This window comes from Oncorhynchus clarkii, chromosome 3 (assembly GCF_045791955.1).
Source record: "Oncorhynchus clarkii lewisi isolate Uvic-CL-2024 chromosome 3, UVic_Ocla_1.0, whole genome shotgun sequence".
Classification (NCBI taxonomy): domain Eukaryota; kingdom Metazoa; phylum Chordata; class Actinopteri; order Salmoniformes; family Salmonidae; genus Oncorhynchus; species Oncorhynchus clarkii.
The window spans coordinates 34,709,288-34,726,948 of NC_092149.1; the positions used below are offsets into that span (position 1 = coordinate 34,709,288).

Genomic DNA, 17,661 nt, shown 5'->3' on the forward strand with positions numbered 1-17,661 from the left:
TGTCATGTCTCTGTATTGTCTCAAGCTACTGCACTATGATACGGCACGTCTATTGTTTCAGTGCCTGAGAGTGTAGACAGTCATATTCTCCATGATGAGGATCTGATGATGACCATAGCTCAGGGCTCTCCAACCCTGTTCCTGGAAAGCCACCCTCATGTAGGTTTTAGCGAGATGAAGTTCTTGCCACAAGGTCAACAGAAACCACATACCAATTTCGTTCGTGTCAACTTTCCCGGATATTCCAATATCGCTAGACAACACTAGCAAATATCTGTCTAGCAGCTGGCTACGGCATGTTTGCTAGCTAGCTTGCTCTTTGAAGATGTTTCCATCCAAAATGTTAGCAAAGCGACACTATCTTAACTCCTCCACATTTCCTGGATCGATTGAACACTGCAGAAGAGAACCTCTCCAAAAAAAATGTTTGTCTCGTCAGGACCCAAATGTGGGGTGTCCCGCTCAGGTGTTTTACGCTTGCTACGATAGGTTAGCTAAATACCATTTAAATATGCCATGTCATGTAGATACTTTAGACATGTTGTGAGACGTGATGGCATGTCCCTGTCATTATTATACATTAGGCTCACAGTGTAACAAAGAATCTTCATTTAATTGAATGTCATACAGAGTTACCTTGTAAGTGTAATTCCACCATTTTATTAACCTCATGTTCATTATGGTGCTGAAGAGGAGGGTCAAATGTGGTGTGAGACCTAGATTCAATCAGATCAAGCGTTAACCGGTGATAGCCGACACCCACATAGCTGATATTTTGACTGTGTCGAAGGTGTAACTGCATTGAAGCTGTCAAATTAGTGAACAGCTGCTCTTGATCATTGTCAGGAAGCTACACCAGAATGAGAAAGTGTAGGCTAAATAGACATTAATGACGCTCAAATAGAAAATCATTCAACGAAATAATTAGGATTTCTATCAGGTGTAGATTACATATCACATTCCAGTGTTCAAACATGTAAACAAGGCTGCATAGGATTTATCTTAATGCGACTCAGTGCAACCAATAGCAATGTCTGCTTTAGGTATAATGCCAGGAGCCGCTTGTGGATTTGACCGCTCTAACGCAGTTCCACCTCAGACCCCGCCAAAACAACCGCCGGCTAAAGCAGATCGAATTGAATAGAGCCATAAGTCTCCTTTTGAAGGGGCAATCAGCAGTTGAAACATTAACAAAGCGTCCTCCCAGCCCGTTTCGCTAAAAAGCTGAGGGACGGGGCTGGAGGAATATAACCACTCTTAAATTCAGAGAAAGAGCTATGGAGGCAAGGACTGACCATCCATGATATCAAAATGATAGCTTCAACTATGTTTTTGGGGCTCTATGGTGTTTAAATTGACTTTGTTTACAAACATTGGAGTAAAATATTTTATTTTGGGTTCTAACGGGGTACTATAGTTGAACTCATTAAGTTATTTGCTTCAATAATCACTGGGTATAATATAATTAATTTATAAAATTACAAAATTGCGCCTTTTAAGGCTTAGACTCATGCCAGATTTGATGAAGCTAGTTATTGAATATGCCAAGCTAACATGTATCATGCTCATGCTCTTCCGCACATCGGCCTCCTCACTCTCTATCCCATACACACACCCTATATTCTTTGAAAATCCAGCATGGGTTTTCAAATCTGATCTTTGTGCGGCTATGATTCACATTGCAAGCTTTAGCAAAACACTCAAACTGATTTCCAGACAGTTTTCTCTGATGTTTTTTAAGCCGGTGACATGCAGCCTCAGATCTCAAGCCTCAACTCCCAAGCCCTACGGGTTTCCCTTTGCCCTGTATTTTAAGGAATGCTATTGTAGGTACTTGAAAACTACTAATATTCCACTGTCAGATCTGCACAGGTATGTGCCTGTAGTGCATTTTCCTGTCATATGCTGAGTTCACTGAGTTATGGAGATACCAAGATGGGGGGCTGCCTTGCCCTAAGTGACACAAGGTTACTTGCCCTGAGACATGACTGTAGACCTTATTGAAGTCAGCCATGTCTCAGGGCAAGGGACTGCTTTATTGTCAGACTGTGAAGGCTTTGTAGAAACAAACAGATGTGATATTTCTGACGACATGTATAGAATGGGAACTAAAAAAAAATGGGGTCCTGTGTGGTTCACTTCCTGCAGCGCAACATGCCAGGATTGTGGGTTCGATTCCCGCTGGGGACATCCATGTGAAAATGTATGCCTGCACAACTGTAAGTCCCTTTTGGATAAAAGTGTCTGTTAAATGGCATATACTATATTATCTCGATGTTATGTGTGCTATTGTCCTTCTACAAATATTTAGGAGGCTTATTCTAATGCTTATCCTATAATTATAAACTAAATCACCGTTTAGCACATTATTGCGCACATGTTAAATATCATGAAATATTTTGTGGCAAAAAAACAACAGGCAGTAGCATACAATAGCTAAATAAAACTTGATTAAAAGAAAGATGAAAGACTAATGTATTTATATTTTAATACAGTCATCTCATTTGAAGCATCGGTGTAATCTTCGCTTGTTAGTAACGATTGCAAAGAAATTAGAAACGTAATTGTAGGAATCACATTCGTTTTGAAGTTATCGGCGGTCACAGAAAGACAGATAAACATCTGGATGTTGTGTTTAGCGTAGATCTGTGAATACAGTGACGCAGAAGGGCAAAAAAAAGCCTCTAAAGACGCACTTAGCTGTTCTAAGTGTGGTCTGGGGCAATCATTAATTAACAAACGTTTTTAAGAGCAGCTTAAGAAACAATGGTTCTGGGAAACCGGTCGTAGATTTAACAATGCTCCTAAGAAGGTTCTAAAGATGAACTTAGCCATAAGATACTCGTGGGAAACCGGGCCAATGTACGGTACAGTGTGACTCATAAAGATAGTTCATAAATAGTTGCATAACCTAGTTACAGGAAATGAGGATAACTCTTTTTCATAAAGATGTTCTGCTTGAGGAAATGGGTAGAATTGATTTCGCAATGATCAATCGATCAGCCAAATACAACCCAAGGTCTTTTGTACACACTTTTCACATTTTGAAATATACAGTATATATATCCCTTATTTTACGAGATTCTCGTTTACAGCAACAACCCAGGGAAGAAGGGTTGAATTAAATGAAGCTGGGATTGAATAGATGGTGCATGATGCATAGCATACCACATAACTTAGTTCTGAGACACGTCTTTATAGTACTGCACCTGTTGTTCCATGTGTAAACACTTCATGCGAACTCTGGCGATCCCTATTATCAAACATTTGTACAATGCCCAGATCAATAACCAATAATCTAGTATTAACAACAGCTTGATGAAACTCATCTTGGTCATTCAATAAATCCTTTCATTGACATCTGCGTTAGTGATGGATAAAGGGATAGTTCACAAAAATAAACAAAAACTTCAACAACAAAAAGTAAACTATCCCTTTAATGCTTGGATAGCTCCAGAATTTATGTATGTTATTACAATACATGAGTGTGAGTTTTTATTTTGGAGTGCTTATTAGAAATGCTAATCACATGATCCAGCAGTTTTGACAGTATCATAAATCACGATTTTTTAATATATCTGTGTAAATCTCTCATTGTAAGGCATTCACAGGTCAACTGATATCATTTAACAGCATAATATTAGATAAGGGGAACCTGAGTTTACAAATATCTAAATGTATACTTATTTTATTGATTTAATTAACAAAGTTATGCAACACATAATTCCATTGTATGAAAAAGGAATTGCCCCCTTACACTCAATAACTGGTTGTGCCACTTTAGCTGCAATGATCAGTCTCTCACATCGCTGTGGAGAAATTTTGGACCACTCTTCCATGCAGAACTGGCTCCTTCTATTAAGGCAAGTCGTAATGGTCCTGAGGCAGCAAAGCATCCCCAAACCATCACACTACCACCACCATGCAGTGTTTGGTTTTCGCCAAACATAATGAGACCCATCTTGTCCAAAAAGTTGTCTCAAGTTTGTCTGGAAGCACCTGGATGATCATCAATACTCTTGGAATATTGTTCTATGGACAGAAGAATCAAAAGTATATATATATATATATATATATATATATATATATATATATAATGATGACATGGATCCCGTTATGTCTGGCAAAAATCAAGCACTGCATTCCACAGTAAGAACCTCATACCAACGATCAAGCATGGTGGTGGTAGTGTGATGGTTTGGGGATGCTTTGCTGCCTCAGGATCTGGTCAACTTGCCTTAATAGAAGGAACCATGAATTCTGCTCTGTATCAGAGAATTCTACAGGAGAATGTCAGGTCACCCATCTGTTAGCTGAAGCTGAAGTGCAGCTGGCTCATGCAGCAAGACAATGATCCAAAGCACACAATCAAGTCTACATGAACATGGCTAAAAAGAAACAAATTTGAAGTTTTGGAATGGCCTAAGTCCAGACCTAATCCCAATTGAGATGTGGCAGGACTTGAAACGAGCAGTTCATGCTTGAAAACCCACAAATGGGACTTAAAGCAGTTCTGCAAGCAAGAGTGGGCCAACATTTCTCCACAGCGATGTGAGAGACTGATCATTGCAGCAAAAGGTGTCACAACCAGTTAGTGAATGTAAGGGGGCAATTACTTTTTCACAAAGGGGAATTGGGTGCACCATAAATTTGTTAATTAAGTAAATCAAATAAGTATACATTTTTGCTGTTATTTGTCAACTCAGGTTCCCTTTATCTATCATTAGGTTTTGGTTAAAGATCTGATAACATTCGGTATCAAAAATATGCAAAAACAGATCAAATCAGAAAGGGGGCAAATACTATTTCACAGCACTGTATGTTCTAGTATTTGTCATTGGGAGACTCTAAATGTTTATTGCACATCCATAATACCAAATGTTTCTATTGGCAAGATATACTGTATAGTGTACTTCTATCGAAACGCATAATAAGCTAATACTATTTGATGCTACAAGATTGTTACTTGTTATTTCTGAACACAAAGACAACAGTGTTAGTGCTCATCCCACATATACCACTGTATACATGTACAGCATATACTACTGTATATAGTATTTACAATTTTGTTCTCTTTTTCTTTTGCCAATGTTGGTCTTTAATACAGGGCCGATGTTGACACTTCTATGATCTTTGAAGAATGTTGGTTGTACAGTAGATACATCAGGGGTGCCATATTCCCAATAAACTTGTGCCTCTACATTACCGGTCAAACGTTTTAGAACCCCTACTCATTCCAGGGTTTTTCTTTATTTGTACTATTTTCTACATTGTAGAATAATAGTGAAGACATAAAAACTATGCAATAACACATATGGAATGATGTAGTAACCAAACATGTGTTAAACATATCAAAATATATGACAGCTTTGCACACTCTTGGCATTCTCTCAGCCAGCTTCATGAGGTAGTGCATTTCAATTAATAGATGTGCCTTCCTAAAAGTTCATTTGGGGAATTTCTTTCCTTCTTAATGCATTTCAACCAATCAGTTGTGTTAGACAGAAGATAGACCTATTTGGTAAAAGACCAAGTCCATATTATTGCAAGAACAGCTCAAGTCAGCAAAGACAGTCCATCATTACTTTAAGACATGAATGTCAGTCAATACGGAACATTTCAAGAACTTTGAATGTTTCTTCAATTGCAGTCGCAAAAACCATCAAGCGTTATGATGAAACTGGCTCTCATGAGGACCGCCACAGGAATGGAAGACTCTGCTGTAGAAGATAAGTTTATTAGAGTTACCAGACTCAGATATTTCAGCCCAAATAAATGCTTCACAGAGTTCAAGTAACAGACACATCAACTGTTCAGAGGAGACTGTGTGAATCAGGCCTTCATGGTCAAATTGCTGCAAATAAACCACTACTAAAGGACACCAATAATAAGAAGAGAATTGCTTGGGCCAAGAAACACAAGCAATGGACATTAGACAGGTGGAAATGTGTCCTTTGGTCTGGAGTCCAAATTGGAGATTTTTGGTTCCAACCGCCGTGTCGTTGTGAGACCTGATGTGGGTGAACGGATGATCTCCGCATTTGTATTTCCAACAGTAAAGCATGGAGGAGGAGGTGTTATGTTGTGGGGGTGCTTTGCTGGTGACACTGTCTGTGATTTATGACCTAACACACATCCAGGCTGTGTAAGGGATATTTTACCACAAAGGAGAGTGATGGAGTGTTTGCCAAGAGTGTGCAAAGCTGTCATCAAGGTAAAGGGTGGCTATTTGAAGAATCTCAAATATAAAATATATTTTGATTTGTTTAACACTTTTTTGGTTTCTACATGATTCCATATGTGTTATTATATAGTTTTGGTGTCTTCACTATCATTCTACAATGTAGAATATAGTAAAAATAAAGAAATACCCTTGAATGAGTAGGTGTTCTAAAACTTTTGACCAGTAGTGTAAGTTTACTTTCAGAGACCATTCGTAATTGATGCCAAAGAGTCCATATGAAATATCCAGATGTGACCCTCCACCATAGAGACTGTGATGTCATCACTCCCATGCCATCAACAACTTGGTGAATGGCACAAAGGCACCGTGGCCAGCCTTGCTGCAAGGGAAGGGAAACAGACAGTCACCACATGGCAGTTAGATTTCAATACCTTAGATTAAAATTAGGCAGACCATTGGGTCTATATATATATATATATATATATATATATATATAGCACAGTGTTATAAAAATATCCCTACTAAATATCATATTTCCCGATAAAGAGAATAAATACACTACATGACCAAAAGTATGTGGACACCTGCTCATCAAACATCTCATTCCTAAATCATGGGCATTCATATGGAGTTGATCCCCCCTTTGCTGCTATAACAACCTTCACTGTTCTGGGAAGGCTTTTCACTTTTCATGTTGGAACATTGCTACTGGGACATGTTTCCGTTCAGCCACAAGAGCATTAGTGAGGTTGGGCACTAATGTTGGGTGATTAGGCCTGACTCGCGGTCGGCGTTTCAATTCACCCCAAAGGTGTTCGATGGGGTTGAGGTCAGGGCTCTGTGCAAGCCAGTCAAGTTCTTCCACACAGATCTCAACTAACCATTTATGTATGTATCTCGATTTTTGCACAGGGGCATTGTCATGCTGAAACATGAAAGGGCCTTCCCTACCCTGAGTACAGAATAGTTTAGAATGTCATTGTATATGTAGCGTTACATTTTCCCTTCACTGAAACTAAAGGGCCTAGCCCGATCCATGAAAAACAGCCCCAGACCATTATTCCTCCTCCAACAAACTTTACATTTGGCACTATACATTGCGGCAGGTAGCATTCTCCTGGAATCTGCCAAACTCAGTGTGATCAATCACTCCAGAGAATGCATTTCCACTGCTCCAGAGTCCAATGGCGGTGAGCTTAAAACCACTCCAGCCAACACTTGGCATTGCGCAGTTCCCGATGAACAGTTACTTCCAATGGCAGTTTTGAACTCGGTAGTGAGTATTCCAACCAAGGACAGACGATTTTTACGCACTACGCGCTTCAGCTCTCGGCGGTCCCGTTCTGTGAGACAGTTATCAGTAATGCCATGGTGTAGTATTCTAATACAAAAAATAAATAAGGACAAACGTTGTTTGCTTTACACTTCATGGCATATGGATCATTTTACCCTTATAGTAGCATATGTTAATTTTAATAGATATTGTTCAATAACAATATTGTGGACTTTCTCAAATAGATATTGCCTGGCTACCCAAATAATATAACATTGCAGACACTTTTATCCAAAGCGACTGTGTGCATTCATTTTATGTGTGGGTGGCCCCGGGAATTGCTAATTAATTGTTTAAACAGGTTGGGTGTTAGAGATGTAGAACTTTGTGTTTTGAATATGAATATTTTGCCTAGCAGAAGTATTGTGTCATTAATTGAGGGGATATGGACAATGACGTCACCCAAGATGATAAGTTGGGGCTTAATACATAGTTTGATGGACTGATGGGAAAGCCAGCCTTGAACCTGTAGCCAAAAGGAGCTCACTGTCTGACAGTACCAAAACAGATGCATTATGTCCTTCTCCTCTTCATGACAGAACCTTCATTTAGAGTCTTGCTCAATACACTAAATGGACAGTATTTTCTTTGTTGACAGCTAGATAGAATCACACAGAGCAGAGCAAGAGAGAGAATATCTGCACATATGTGATGTAGTACGCAATTGTCGGGTACCACTTTTTGCTTGTGGGCACTACTTTCAGAACTACTGGCTAAGAGTAATACAAAAGTACCGGAGAATCCCTAACTGAAAGTCTCTTGAGTATCTATTGATGTTTTGTATGTGAAATTGAAGACCTGCTTCCATGGTATTGGGTTCCATGGTATTGGGATCTTTCCAATATGTTTGAAATGTGTATGGAATTGCAGATAGGTGATGGAATGTGAGTTGGTATATTTCAGAGTTGATTTTAGCTTTTTGAATCAATTTTTTAGTTTTTTATAGTAGGATTACATACAGTTAAATTATGCGTTACTTTCTTCATCTTAGCTTTCCATGTGGGGGACATAGCAGAGAGCAATTGAGCATACATATGATTTGAACAAACATCCCCATAGTCTCTAAACACAGTTTCAAAATCAAACAACTTTCCATCCATGTCCACAATGGCATTTAGAAAATTAATAGATTTTTCAATAAACAATTATTTAAAATTGTTACTTGTGTGTGTGAGCGGCCTGGAGGCCCTACTACTGTAAACAACAGGATTCAGTGAATAACTTATTTCAAGTAAATAAACCCTTCAGTTATAACTAAAAGCACTGTAGAACCTTTTCCTGTCACCTCTAAAAATAGAGACATATTTATAGTCGACAGCAGATCTCTAGCAATTCTACCAATGTAAAAATGTAAGGATGAAACATCCCTTATTTACAGACTAACTGATTTAAGACTACAAATTCTTGGTAAATGAAGAATACTTACCATTCAAAGTAGCACTGTCCCCTGTGTGTGCCATCTTGCTGCCCGTGTTCAAGTGATTCCAGCTCCACTCCCATATGGAAGTCTGGCTCCCCCTCCAGGTGGCCCAGGTAACGAACCGTGCCTGTGCTGATCCGTCCCGAGGGCAGCAGGACTCGAACCCGGTGTCCCGTCTGCAGGTCCAGGGGGGAGTGAGGCACAAAGACACGGTGTGGACCGGTGTAGCTCCTCCAGGAGCTCCCACTGGGGAGACGGAAGATTTGCTATTTTTAGATGGCTTAAAATGAATAGGATTTAAAGGGACATTACACTCTAAAATCAAAGTTTTCAGATCAGACCTGGGTTCAAATACTATTTAATTACTCTCAAAGATATTTTGAAGTAAGGATTTTGATATTTTTATATATTGGAATGCATTTGAAAATACTCAGATATACAGGCAGTCTGTTTGGTCCTAGGGGTGTTTGAAATAATGAATTTGGAAACAAATATTTGAAAGTTGTAGGCTATAGGATTATTTTTGTTAAATACTTTTAAATAGTTCAAATCTAAGTGGTCAATTTTAGCCACATTATTCTAAAATACTCAAAGAAATATTGAAATAACAAATACTTAACTACACATGTATTTTAACCCAGGTCTGTTTGGCTATGTTTACACAGTCAGCCCAATTATGATCTTTGTTTCACTAATTGGTCTTTTGACCAATCAGATCAGCTCTGAAAAAGATCTCATGTGATTGCTCAAAATACCAATTAGTGTAAAAAATATCAGAATTGGGCTGGCTGTGTAGACAGTCTGACAGACCTCAAAAGCAGTCCTTTTTTGTGTAGATCCAGCTACATGCCTCAACTCCAAATTAATGGAAAAGATAAGCACTGCAAATCTGGAAATTACATGGTGCTTTCCATGGACCAATTTTGAGGTCTGAAAACAAGTGTCAAACAGATTTTTAAGTTTAATGGCCTTTTGACAGCTGGGAGCAGGTGAAGAGAAATGGCTCTACCTGGTGGCTGTAGACAGAGCAGAAATGGGTCTGAAGCCAAATGCTGAGTTCAATGAGACCTGGCTGCAAGACAAGCTGCTTTGGCATGTGTCGCCTGTTGATGACATCCTCTCAGACCCTTTGCTTCGGTTGGAATGGCTCAAGCTGCCTGTTATTTTAAGTAATGGATAAGATTATTCTTTGCTGTTCAAAATGCAGATCTTAAAGGGAGATTACACTTCAGACTTAACATGTCCGATGTTTTCAGACCTCAAAACTAGCCCAATGGCAAGATGAATACATGCTCCAAAACTGTGGGTGTGTAGATCTAGTTATATGCCTTAACCACAAATGAATGAAAAAGATGAGCACGAATAAAATCTTGAACTAGGAAAACGCTTATCTTTTCCATTCATTTGGGATTAAAGCATATAGCTTGATCTACGCAACAAATGGCCTGTGACATGGACTTATCTGAACACTAATCTACTTTTGAGGTATGGAAACATCTGACAAGCTTTTATGTTGGAGTGCAATGTCCCTTTAATGATGATTACAGCAAATCAAGTACTGTTGATCATGTGATTTACTTGAGCTGTCCTGGTCCTTTCCATCGTTCGACTGTCTGTTTTCCACCTCTGACTCGCCAATGTCCTCGACGCTGCCAACCTGAAGTAAACTTCCAGGCCTGGCTACAGTCTCAGAGATCAGCTGATCAAAATAAAACAAAGCTGTCATCAAGTTATTATTATGACTAAATTATGAAACACATACTAACACATAATCATACAGGTGCTCACAAACACACACACACACACACACACACACACACACACACACACACACACACACACACACACACACACACACACACACACACACACACACACACACACTCAGACACACGTTACTTTACATTAGTTCATCGTATCCGATGATTACCTCCACTTCTGAGTTAACGCTGAATTATTTGGGACTGTAGAGTCCAATCCGAGATCCGCAAACTTTATTGCAGGTGAGGCATATGCAGTCTGTGTTGGTGGGGGCAGGCGTGGTTGTATGTCACCTGAACTGTTTGTGCTCCTCTCCTCCCACCTCTGTACCTCGCTCTGGCAGAGCTGCCACCAGTTGGAACGGTCAGCAGCAGAATCCTCCAGGTCTGTGGGTTTGATGTTGCACTTCTTCTGGTCCTTGTAGTGCTTCATCTGCCCCCTGCAGACCGCCGGCCAAGATGTAGCTGGCCCCCTCATCAGACCGCTGGCCAAGATGTAGCTGGCCCCCTCTGCAGACCGCCGGCCAAGATGTAGCTGGCCCCCTCTGCAGACCACCGGCCAAGATGTAGCTGGCCATACAGGATCTTCCACTGCAAGAGCTCCCGAGACAGTGCAGTTGGTGTTGGGTGACCATGGCCTCCATACTCTTGCAGTTGGTCTTACAGTAGCAAGTATTTCTGTATGGGGCACACGGTCACACCAGGTGATTCCCAGGATGCGCTGCAGGCATCTTCTGTGGAATCGCTCAAACTGCTTGTTGTGGCAACTGTAAGTGACCCAGGATTCACAGCTGTATAGAAGTGTGGTGATGCAGACGGCTTGATAGATTGCGACTTTGGTGTGGAGGTGGAGATCCCTGTTTTGGAAGACCCTGCGTCTGAGATTCCCGAAGGCAGCTGATGCTTGCTTGATCCTATTTTTAATTTCGAGGTCGTGCCACAGTCATTAGAATACTGCAGCTCAAGAACCCGTTCCGTCAAAACCCTGGTGGTTGCTTGGAGCCTCCTGATGTTGAATAGGGTTCCATCTAGCCTGAAGTCCACCGCAACCCCGCTACTGTCCTCAAGCTCCTTGTGGAGAAGCAGGGTGACACATAGGAGGAAGATGTTAAGGAGTACAGGTGCCAGCACACACCCCTGCCTCACACCGATGCTTACTCCAAAGGCCACTGACTCCTGCCCTCCTATGGCCACCCGAGCCATCATCCTATCATGGAACTGGCAAAGGATGTTGACAAATTTGTCTGGACAGCCTGCAATATTTGAGTAGAATGCCCCATAGTAGTTCCCTGCTCACTGTGTCGAAGGCGTTGGAGAGGTCGACAAAGGCCATGAAAAGGTCCGGATGTTGTTCACAGCACTTCTCCTGGAGTTGCTGTGCAGTGAATATCATGTCGACCGTACTCCTGTTCTTTCTGAAGGCGCATCAGGACCTTGCTGGCAACAGCCAGAATGGGTATCCCCCGGCTGTTTGTCCCAGATGGACTTGGCACCCTTGTTCGGTGGCAATGTTTGCATCCCACCACTGTTGTGGGACGATCTCCCCGTCCCAAACCTCAGTGACGTACTGGTAGAGCGTTCTGGTGCACAAGTAACCTCCCTTCTTCAGTAGCTCTGCCGGGATGCTCTCAGTGGCAGGAGCCTTGTTGTTCTTGAAGGAACGGATAGCTGATAATACCTCTTGGAAGGTTGGTGAATGGTGGACGTCTTGAATGGGTGGACGGACAGGCAGTTCTTCCAGGATGGAGTGGTCTGTAGGAGAACGCTGATTGAGTAGTGCTTCAAAGTGGTCAGCACACCTTATCAGGATCTGGTTTTGGTCCTTCAAGAGAGTCAGACCATCAGTTGTTATCAGGGGGGTGATGGAGCAACTTCTAGGGACATAGATAGCTTTAGCTGAGTTGTAGAAATTGTGCATGTCGTTTTTTCTGTATAAATTTGGATTTCCTGTGCCTTGTTCGTCTACCATTCGTTCTGCAGAGCATACAAGGTTGTTTGCACTTCCTTGAGTGATGCACGCCATTGCCGGCGGACGGTAGCAGATGTGGGGCTGTTGAGAGTAGCTCTGTGTGCTTTGTGCATAATGTCCAGTAAGGTTGTTGTGGTGTCAGTTCTCATCGAACCAGTCCTGATGTTTCCTACCTCTGTAGCCAATGGAGTGGGCCGCTGACTGATAGAGCACTGAGCTAATAGATGACCACTTCTGGTCCATGGTGTCCTCTGTGCTCAGAAGAGGCTCAGTCTCCCTCAGCCATTCATCGATAGAGCGACAGAACTCGCCCCTTACAGCAGCTTTCTCAAGCTGGGTACACACACACACACACACACACCTGATAACGTAGGTCCTGCTGTATCACCTGCAGTTCCACAAACTTCCTCTCCCATGTTGCCCTCTCAAAGGTGATCTGGGTCTTGAGGGCCTGAATCTCCCTCTCAGCTTTGGACAGTCTCCTCTGCATGGCACTGCTATCATGACTTCCTGGTATTTCCTGATTCGATGAGTCTGGAAATCAACAATCCCAAAATATATACAGAGACCAGAATTCTGTTCCATTCTATTCTATTATATTCCAAATTCAGCAAAAAAAGAAACGTCCCTTTTTCAGGACCCTGTCTTTCAAAGACAATTTGTAAAAATCCAAAAGACTTCTCAGATCTTCATTGTAAAGGGTTTAAACACGGTTTCCCATGCTTGTTCAATGAACCACAAACAATTAATGAACATGCACCTGTGGAACGGTCGTTAAGACACTAACAGCTTACAGACGGTAGGCAATTAAAGTCACAGTTATGAAAACTTAGGACACTAAAGAGGCCTTTCTACTGACTCTGAAAAACACCAAAAGAAAGATGCCCAGGGTCCCTGTTCATCTGCGTGAACGTGCCATAGGCATGCTGCAAGGAGGCAAGAGAACTGCAGATGTGGCCAGGGCAATAAATTGCAATCCCCATACTGTGAGACGCCTAAGACAGTTCTACAGGGAGACAGGATGCACAGGATTGGTACAACTGCCCGAGTTACACCAGGAATGCACAATCCCTCCATCAGTGCTCAGACTGTCCACAATAGGCTGAGAGAGGCTGGACAGAGGGCTTGTAGGCCTCCTCACCTGACATCACCAGTAACAATGCGCCTATGGGCACAAACCCACCGTCGCTGGACCAGACAAGACTGGCAAAAAGTGTTCTTCACTGACGAGTCACGGTTTTGTCTCACCAGGAGTGATGGTTGGATTTGCGTTTATCGTCGAAGGAATGAGCGTTACACCGAGGCCTGTACTCTGGAGCGGGATCGATGTGGAGGTGGAGGGTCTATTATGGTTTGGGGCGGTGTGTCACAGCATCATCGGACTGAGCTTGTTGTCATTGCTGGCAATCTCAACGATGTTTGTTACAGGGAAGACATCCTCGTCCCTCATGTGGTACCCTTCCTGCAGGCTCATCCTGATATGACCCTCCAGCATGACACTGCCACCAGCCATACTGCTCGTTCTGTGCGTGATTTCCTGCAAAACAGGAATGTCAGTGTTCGGCCATGGCCAGCGAAGAGCCCGGATCTCAATCCCATTGAGCACGTCTGGGACCTGTTGGATCGGAGGGTGAGGACTAGGGCCATTCCCCCAGAAATGTCAGAGAACTTGCAGGTGCCTTGGTGGAAGAGTGGGGTAACATCTCACAGCAAGAACTGGCAAATCTGGTGCAGTCCACGAGGAGGAGATGCACTGCAGTACTTAATGCAGCTGGTGGCCACACCAGATACCGACTGTTACTTTTGATTTTGCCCCCCCCCCCCCCCCCTTTGGGACACATTTTTCCATTTCTGTTAGTCATATGTCTGTGGAACTTGTTCAGTACATGTCTCAGTTGTTGAATCTTGTTATGTTCATACAAATATTTGCACATGTTAAGTTTGCTGAAAATAAACGCAGTTGACAGTGAGAGGACGTGTCTTTTTTTGCTGAGTTTATAACACACATAGATGAGAGGATTAGAGTAGAGTCTTTTAGAACACCAATCCTATGCCAGTATGTATCACAGTAGTCTACATTTTGTTCTGTTTTCATTATTTACTGAGGACAACTCTCTTTCATTACCTGTATTTTGTTTCACTTGATCCTTCCCTGTTCTGTGAGGTTCATTGGGCATGTATTTGATTGAGTAGTATGGGCTCACCTGCATCAAAAATCAATGACAGTCATACAGTATTTCCAGAACAAGAGGGTTGTCAAAGCTATAATTATCAGACAGGACACATAGCCCAGTTTGGGCTGTATAGCTAACTCCTATGGTCATTGTCACTCTTGGCAAAGAGTTGCATAAACAGATCTGCGACCAAGCTATTGGACACACACTCACCCAGAAGAACCTGCAGGTACATAACAGACCCTTGAATGTCCATGCAAACGCACACCACAGGATGTGCGTCGCCATGCTGCTGTAGTATCTCCTCACATTGTCCTATCCTAACTGAGAAAAGAAAGTTGTTGTTGAGGTGTGCCCATAGGAAAAAAATCTGTGACCAGGCTATATGATATCAGTCCTGCATCCACAATTCTGCCACGTCCATTTGGATGATGTCTCCGTAATACAGCTAATTCTGGAAATTCATTCACTGAGAGCTTCAACAAACCATTACAAACAAACATGTAATAGTCTGAAATAAACAGGCAATAGCACTACCCTTTATACAGACAAATAGGAGGCTAAATACAGACCTTTCCCAACAGCCAGATGGTAGGAATAAAGGTGAAGAGAATGAAAGTCAGAATGTCAGAATGAAAATAGCTCTGCTCTTTTCAGGTCAATGCCGTCACACTCCATGGTGAATGCTAGAACGCCATATAGTACCCACTGACCTGTTGCTATGTCCAGTGTCGTGAGAGCAGTGTTGCTGACAAGTAAATCTTATCTAATCTTCTTAGTCAGGCTGCGTCCCGGGCCATGTCCTTCCAGACACCAGCTTAATTTTGCCTCCCGAGCCTCCTCATAAAAACACAGTAAGTGGGTGGTGTTGTTGATGCAGTTTAATGCTGGTCACTGTCAATTCCAATCATTTTACAAACTACTGTAGGCATATCTTGATGAGCTGGTGGGCAAATCTTCCTTTCAATGGCATACTTGAGTAAACAGTCCTGAATTGTTGTACCGGCTGATATTTTCTCTTAATATTTGATAGTCATGCAGAACGCACTGTATCATATAGGGTTATATTATATTTATGGTATCAATATTCGGACAGCCAAGACATGTTTAGGTTGTCCTAATATGGACACCGTACAAAATAATGACCTAAAGGTCAACGGCATGTGTTTGCTTTAAGCACAGACATCCTGTCACTCTCAAACACAGCCCTTTGTTTGCATAGAATTTTGCATTGATGGCCTTTGTTTACGCCATAAATAAATGAATGGTCATGGCTCTGAATGGCCATGCAAAACAAGTTATTTTCTTTCATTCGACATCTTGCCATTTTGCATACCTTCTGCAGGATCTATCTCTTTTCCATCCTAATTTATTTGCATCTGAAGAGTGTATGGTATATTGTGTCACTTTTACATGAGCGATCATACCCAATCATAATCAAAAAATATTAAAATACACACTTCATAGTTTCGGCAACACTCCTACCTTCACTTGACATTGCAATATGATTGAATCTCAGTTCGATGGTCACATTTTCTATCCATCAAGGAGAAATTAAAGTGATAGGAATTTGGATGTAATGTTCTTCATCCCTGCTATCTACATGTGATCTTTTGTATGTTTTTACACTTTCTCTGTTATGTACAACACCACTTACACAGATTTATAATAAAGTACATTTGATAGGCACCGGATACTGTACACACTCCTGATTTGAATGCCTACTGTGTAACATTAGAAAATCATTAGACAATAAAATATGCTGAATACTAATTTCACCCATCTTCATTAGAAAATATGCATATTTTGTCCTACAAACATATCAACAATGACCATTATACTTTATTTTTTTCACTTTGCTCCCGTTGTCAATGACTGCTAGTATACCACGTAAACACAAACATGTAAACTTGTCTCCCTTGAATAGCTCACACTGGTTTTGCATTGGACAGGTCTCGCCTGGCTAACACAACTCAAGAAAAAGAGATAGGTCACAGGTCATTACCGTTACTAATGGTGTAGCCAAATGATTGACCTGCCTGTTGCTGAAGAGAAGTGGTGGGTTGTTGTTGTGGAGAAATATTGTTTCGTGACGGATAACACTGCTTTCCGAGTGGTGACTGGTTCAACCTGTTTCATACACATTCATTACCTGTACAGTAATTATAATAAATCCCCATTTAAATAAGTCACTCATGCTTTCATTACTTGGAACAAGAGATTTATTGACAAGTGGCCTGTAATTCAGCCCATATCAACTTGCATCACACATCATACCATTGGGGCAATGAGCATGACAGCATTATTTTTCTCCTGGTGTCCTGTTCTTCTCTCCATTGTGGAGAAGAATTGTCTTTGGTTTCAAAGTAAAGCACAGCATTCAAATGAAATGTGAGCCTGTAGGTAATATCTGGGAGGTTGACTGTTTTGTGTTTGAATGGTCATATCATTTGCTATAATTTGCTATTACTATTACGGTAACTATGACTTACTTTTCCCTGTTTCAAGTGAAACTGTGAGGGTTCTCTTGCCCTTGTAGGGTTGCCGGATTTTCCCATTTTTCCAAAAGACGGTCCGGTTTTAAAGAGTTTGTACAGTGTTCGGTCGGTGGTGCAAAATTTCAAATTTGGTAACCCTATTGCCTGGTAAAGTTGACCCCTCTCACTATTATGAAACACAGACAAGTAGGGTGAGTCTGTATTAGAGAGTTATCATCACAGCTCAGTCATGCACAGTGTATGCCTACCTCATTTGGCTATTGGCTTGTTGGTAAAGCTTTTATTATTGTTGTCTTTTACACCGAGGCAACATTTTGCATGAT

The 17,661-nt window shown here is 41.5% G+C and overlaps 1 protein-coding gene and 1 long non-coding RNA gene across 3 annotated transcripts; both read right to left on the reverse strand.

Annotated features, from left to right (window-relative positions):
* Nucleotides 1–4,697: 4,697 nt before the first annotated feature.
* Nucleotides 4,698–13,197, reverse strand: LOC139405932 (centrosome-associated protein 350). 2 transcript variants are annotated; one of them, XM_071148385.1, is made up of 5 exons: nucleotides 13,055–13,197; nucleotides 10,516–10,636; nucleotides 9,947–10,094; nucleotides 8,944–9,183; nucleotides 4,698–6,563 (listed from the first exon to the last, which is right to left on the reverse strand). In XM_071148385.1, the coding sequence occupies exons 1-5, from the start codon at nucleotides 13,154–13,156 to the stop codon at nucleotides 6,506–6,508; spliced, it is 669 nt and encodes a 222-aa protein (XP_071004486.1). In that variant the 5' UTR covers nucleotides 13,157–13,197; the 3' UTR covers nucleotides 4,698–6,505. The 2 variants fall into 2 exon arrangements, with proteins under 2 accessions (XP_071004486.1, XP_071004485.1); XM_071148384.1 differs by having other exon boundaries at nucleotides 6,381–6,563; nucleotides 13,028–13,197.
* A 1,548-nt stretch (nucleotides 13,198–14,745) lies between these two features.
* On the reverse strand, nucleotides 14,746–15,567 carry LOC139405933 (uncharacterized). The gene is made up of 3 exons (XR_011633923.1): nucleotides 15,413–15,567; nucleotides 15,054–15,164; nucleotides 14,746–14,870 (listed from the first exon to the last, which is right to left on the reverse strand). It is a non-coding gene; the product is annotated as an uncharacterized lncRNA (long non-coding RNA).
* Between the last annotated feature and the right edge of the window lie 2,094 nt (nucleotides 15,568–17,661).

Excerpts from the sequence above, each read along its gene's own strand:
- LOC139405932 (XM_071148384.1), bottom strand. The coding sequence starts at position 13,156 with ATGCAGAGGAGACTGTCCAAAGCTGAGAGGGAGATTCAGGCCCTCAAG. Across the intron at positions 10,637-13,027 it reads AGCAGGACCTACGTTATCAG|CTGATCTCTGAGACTGTAGC; the intron begins GTGTGTGTGTGT and ends TATTTTGATCAG. Across the intron at positions 9,184-9,946 it reads GCTCTGTCTACAGCCACCAG|TGGGAGCTCCTGGAGGAGCT; the intron begins GTAGAGCCATTT and ends CCGTCTCCCCAG.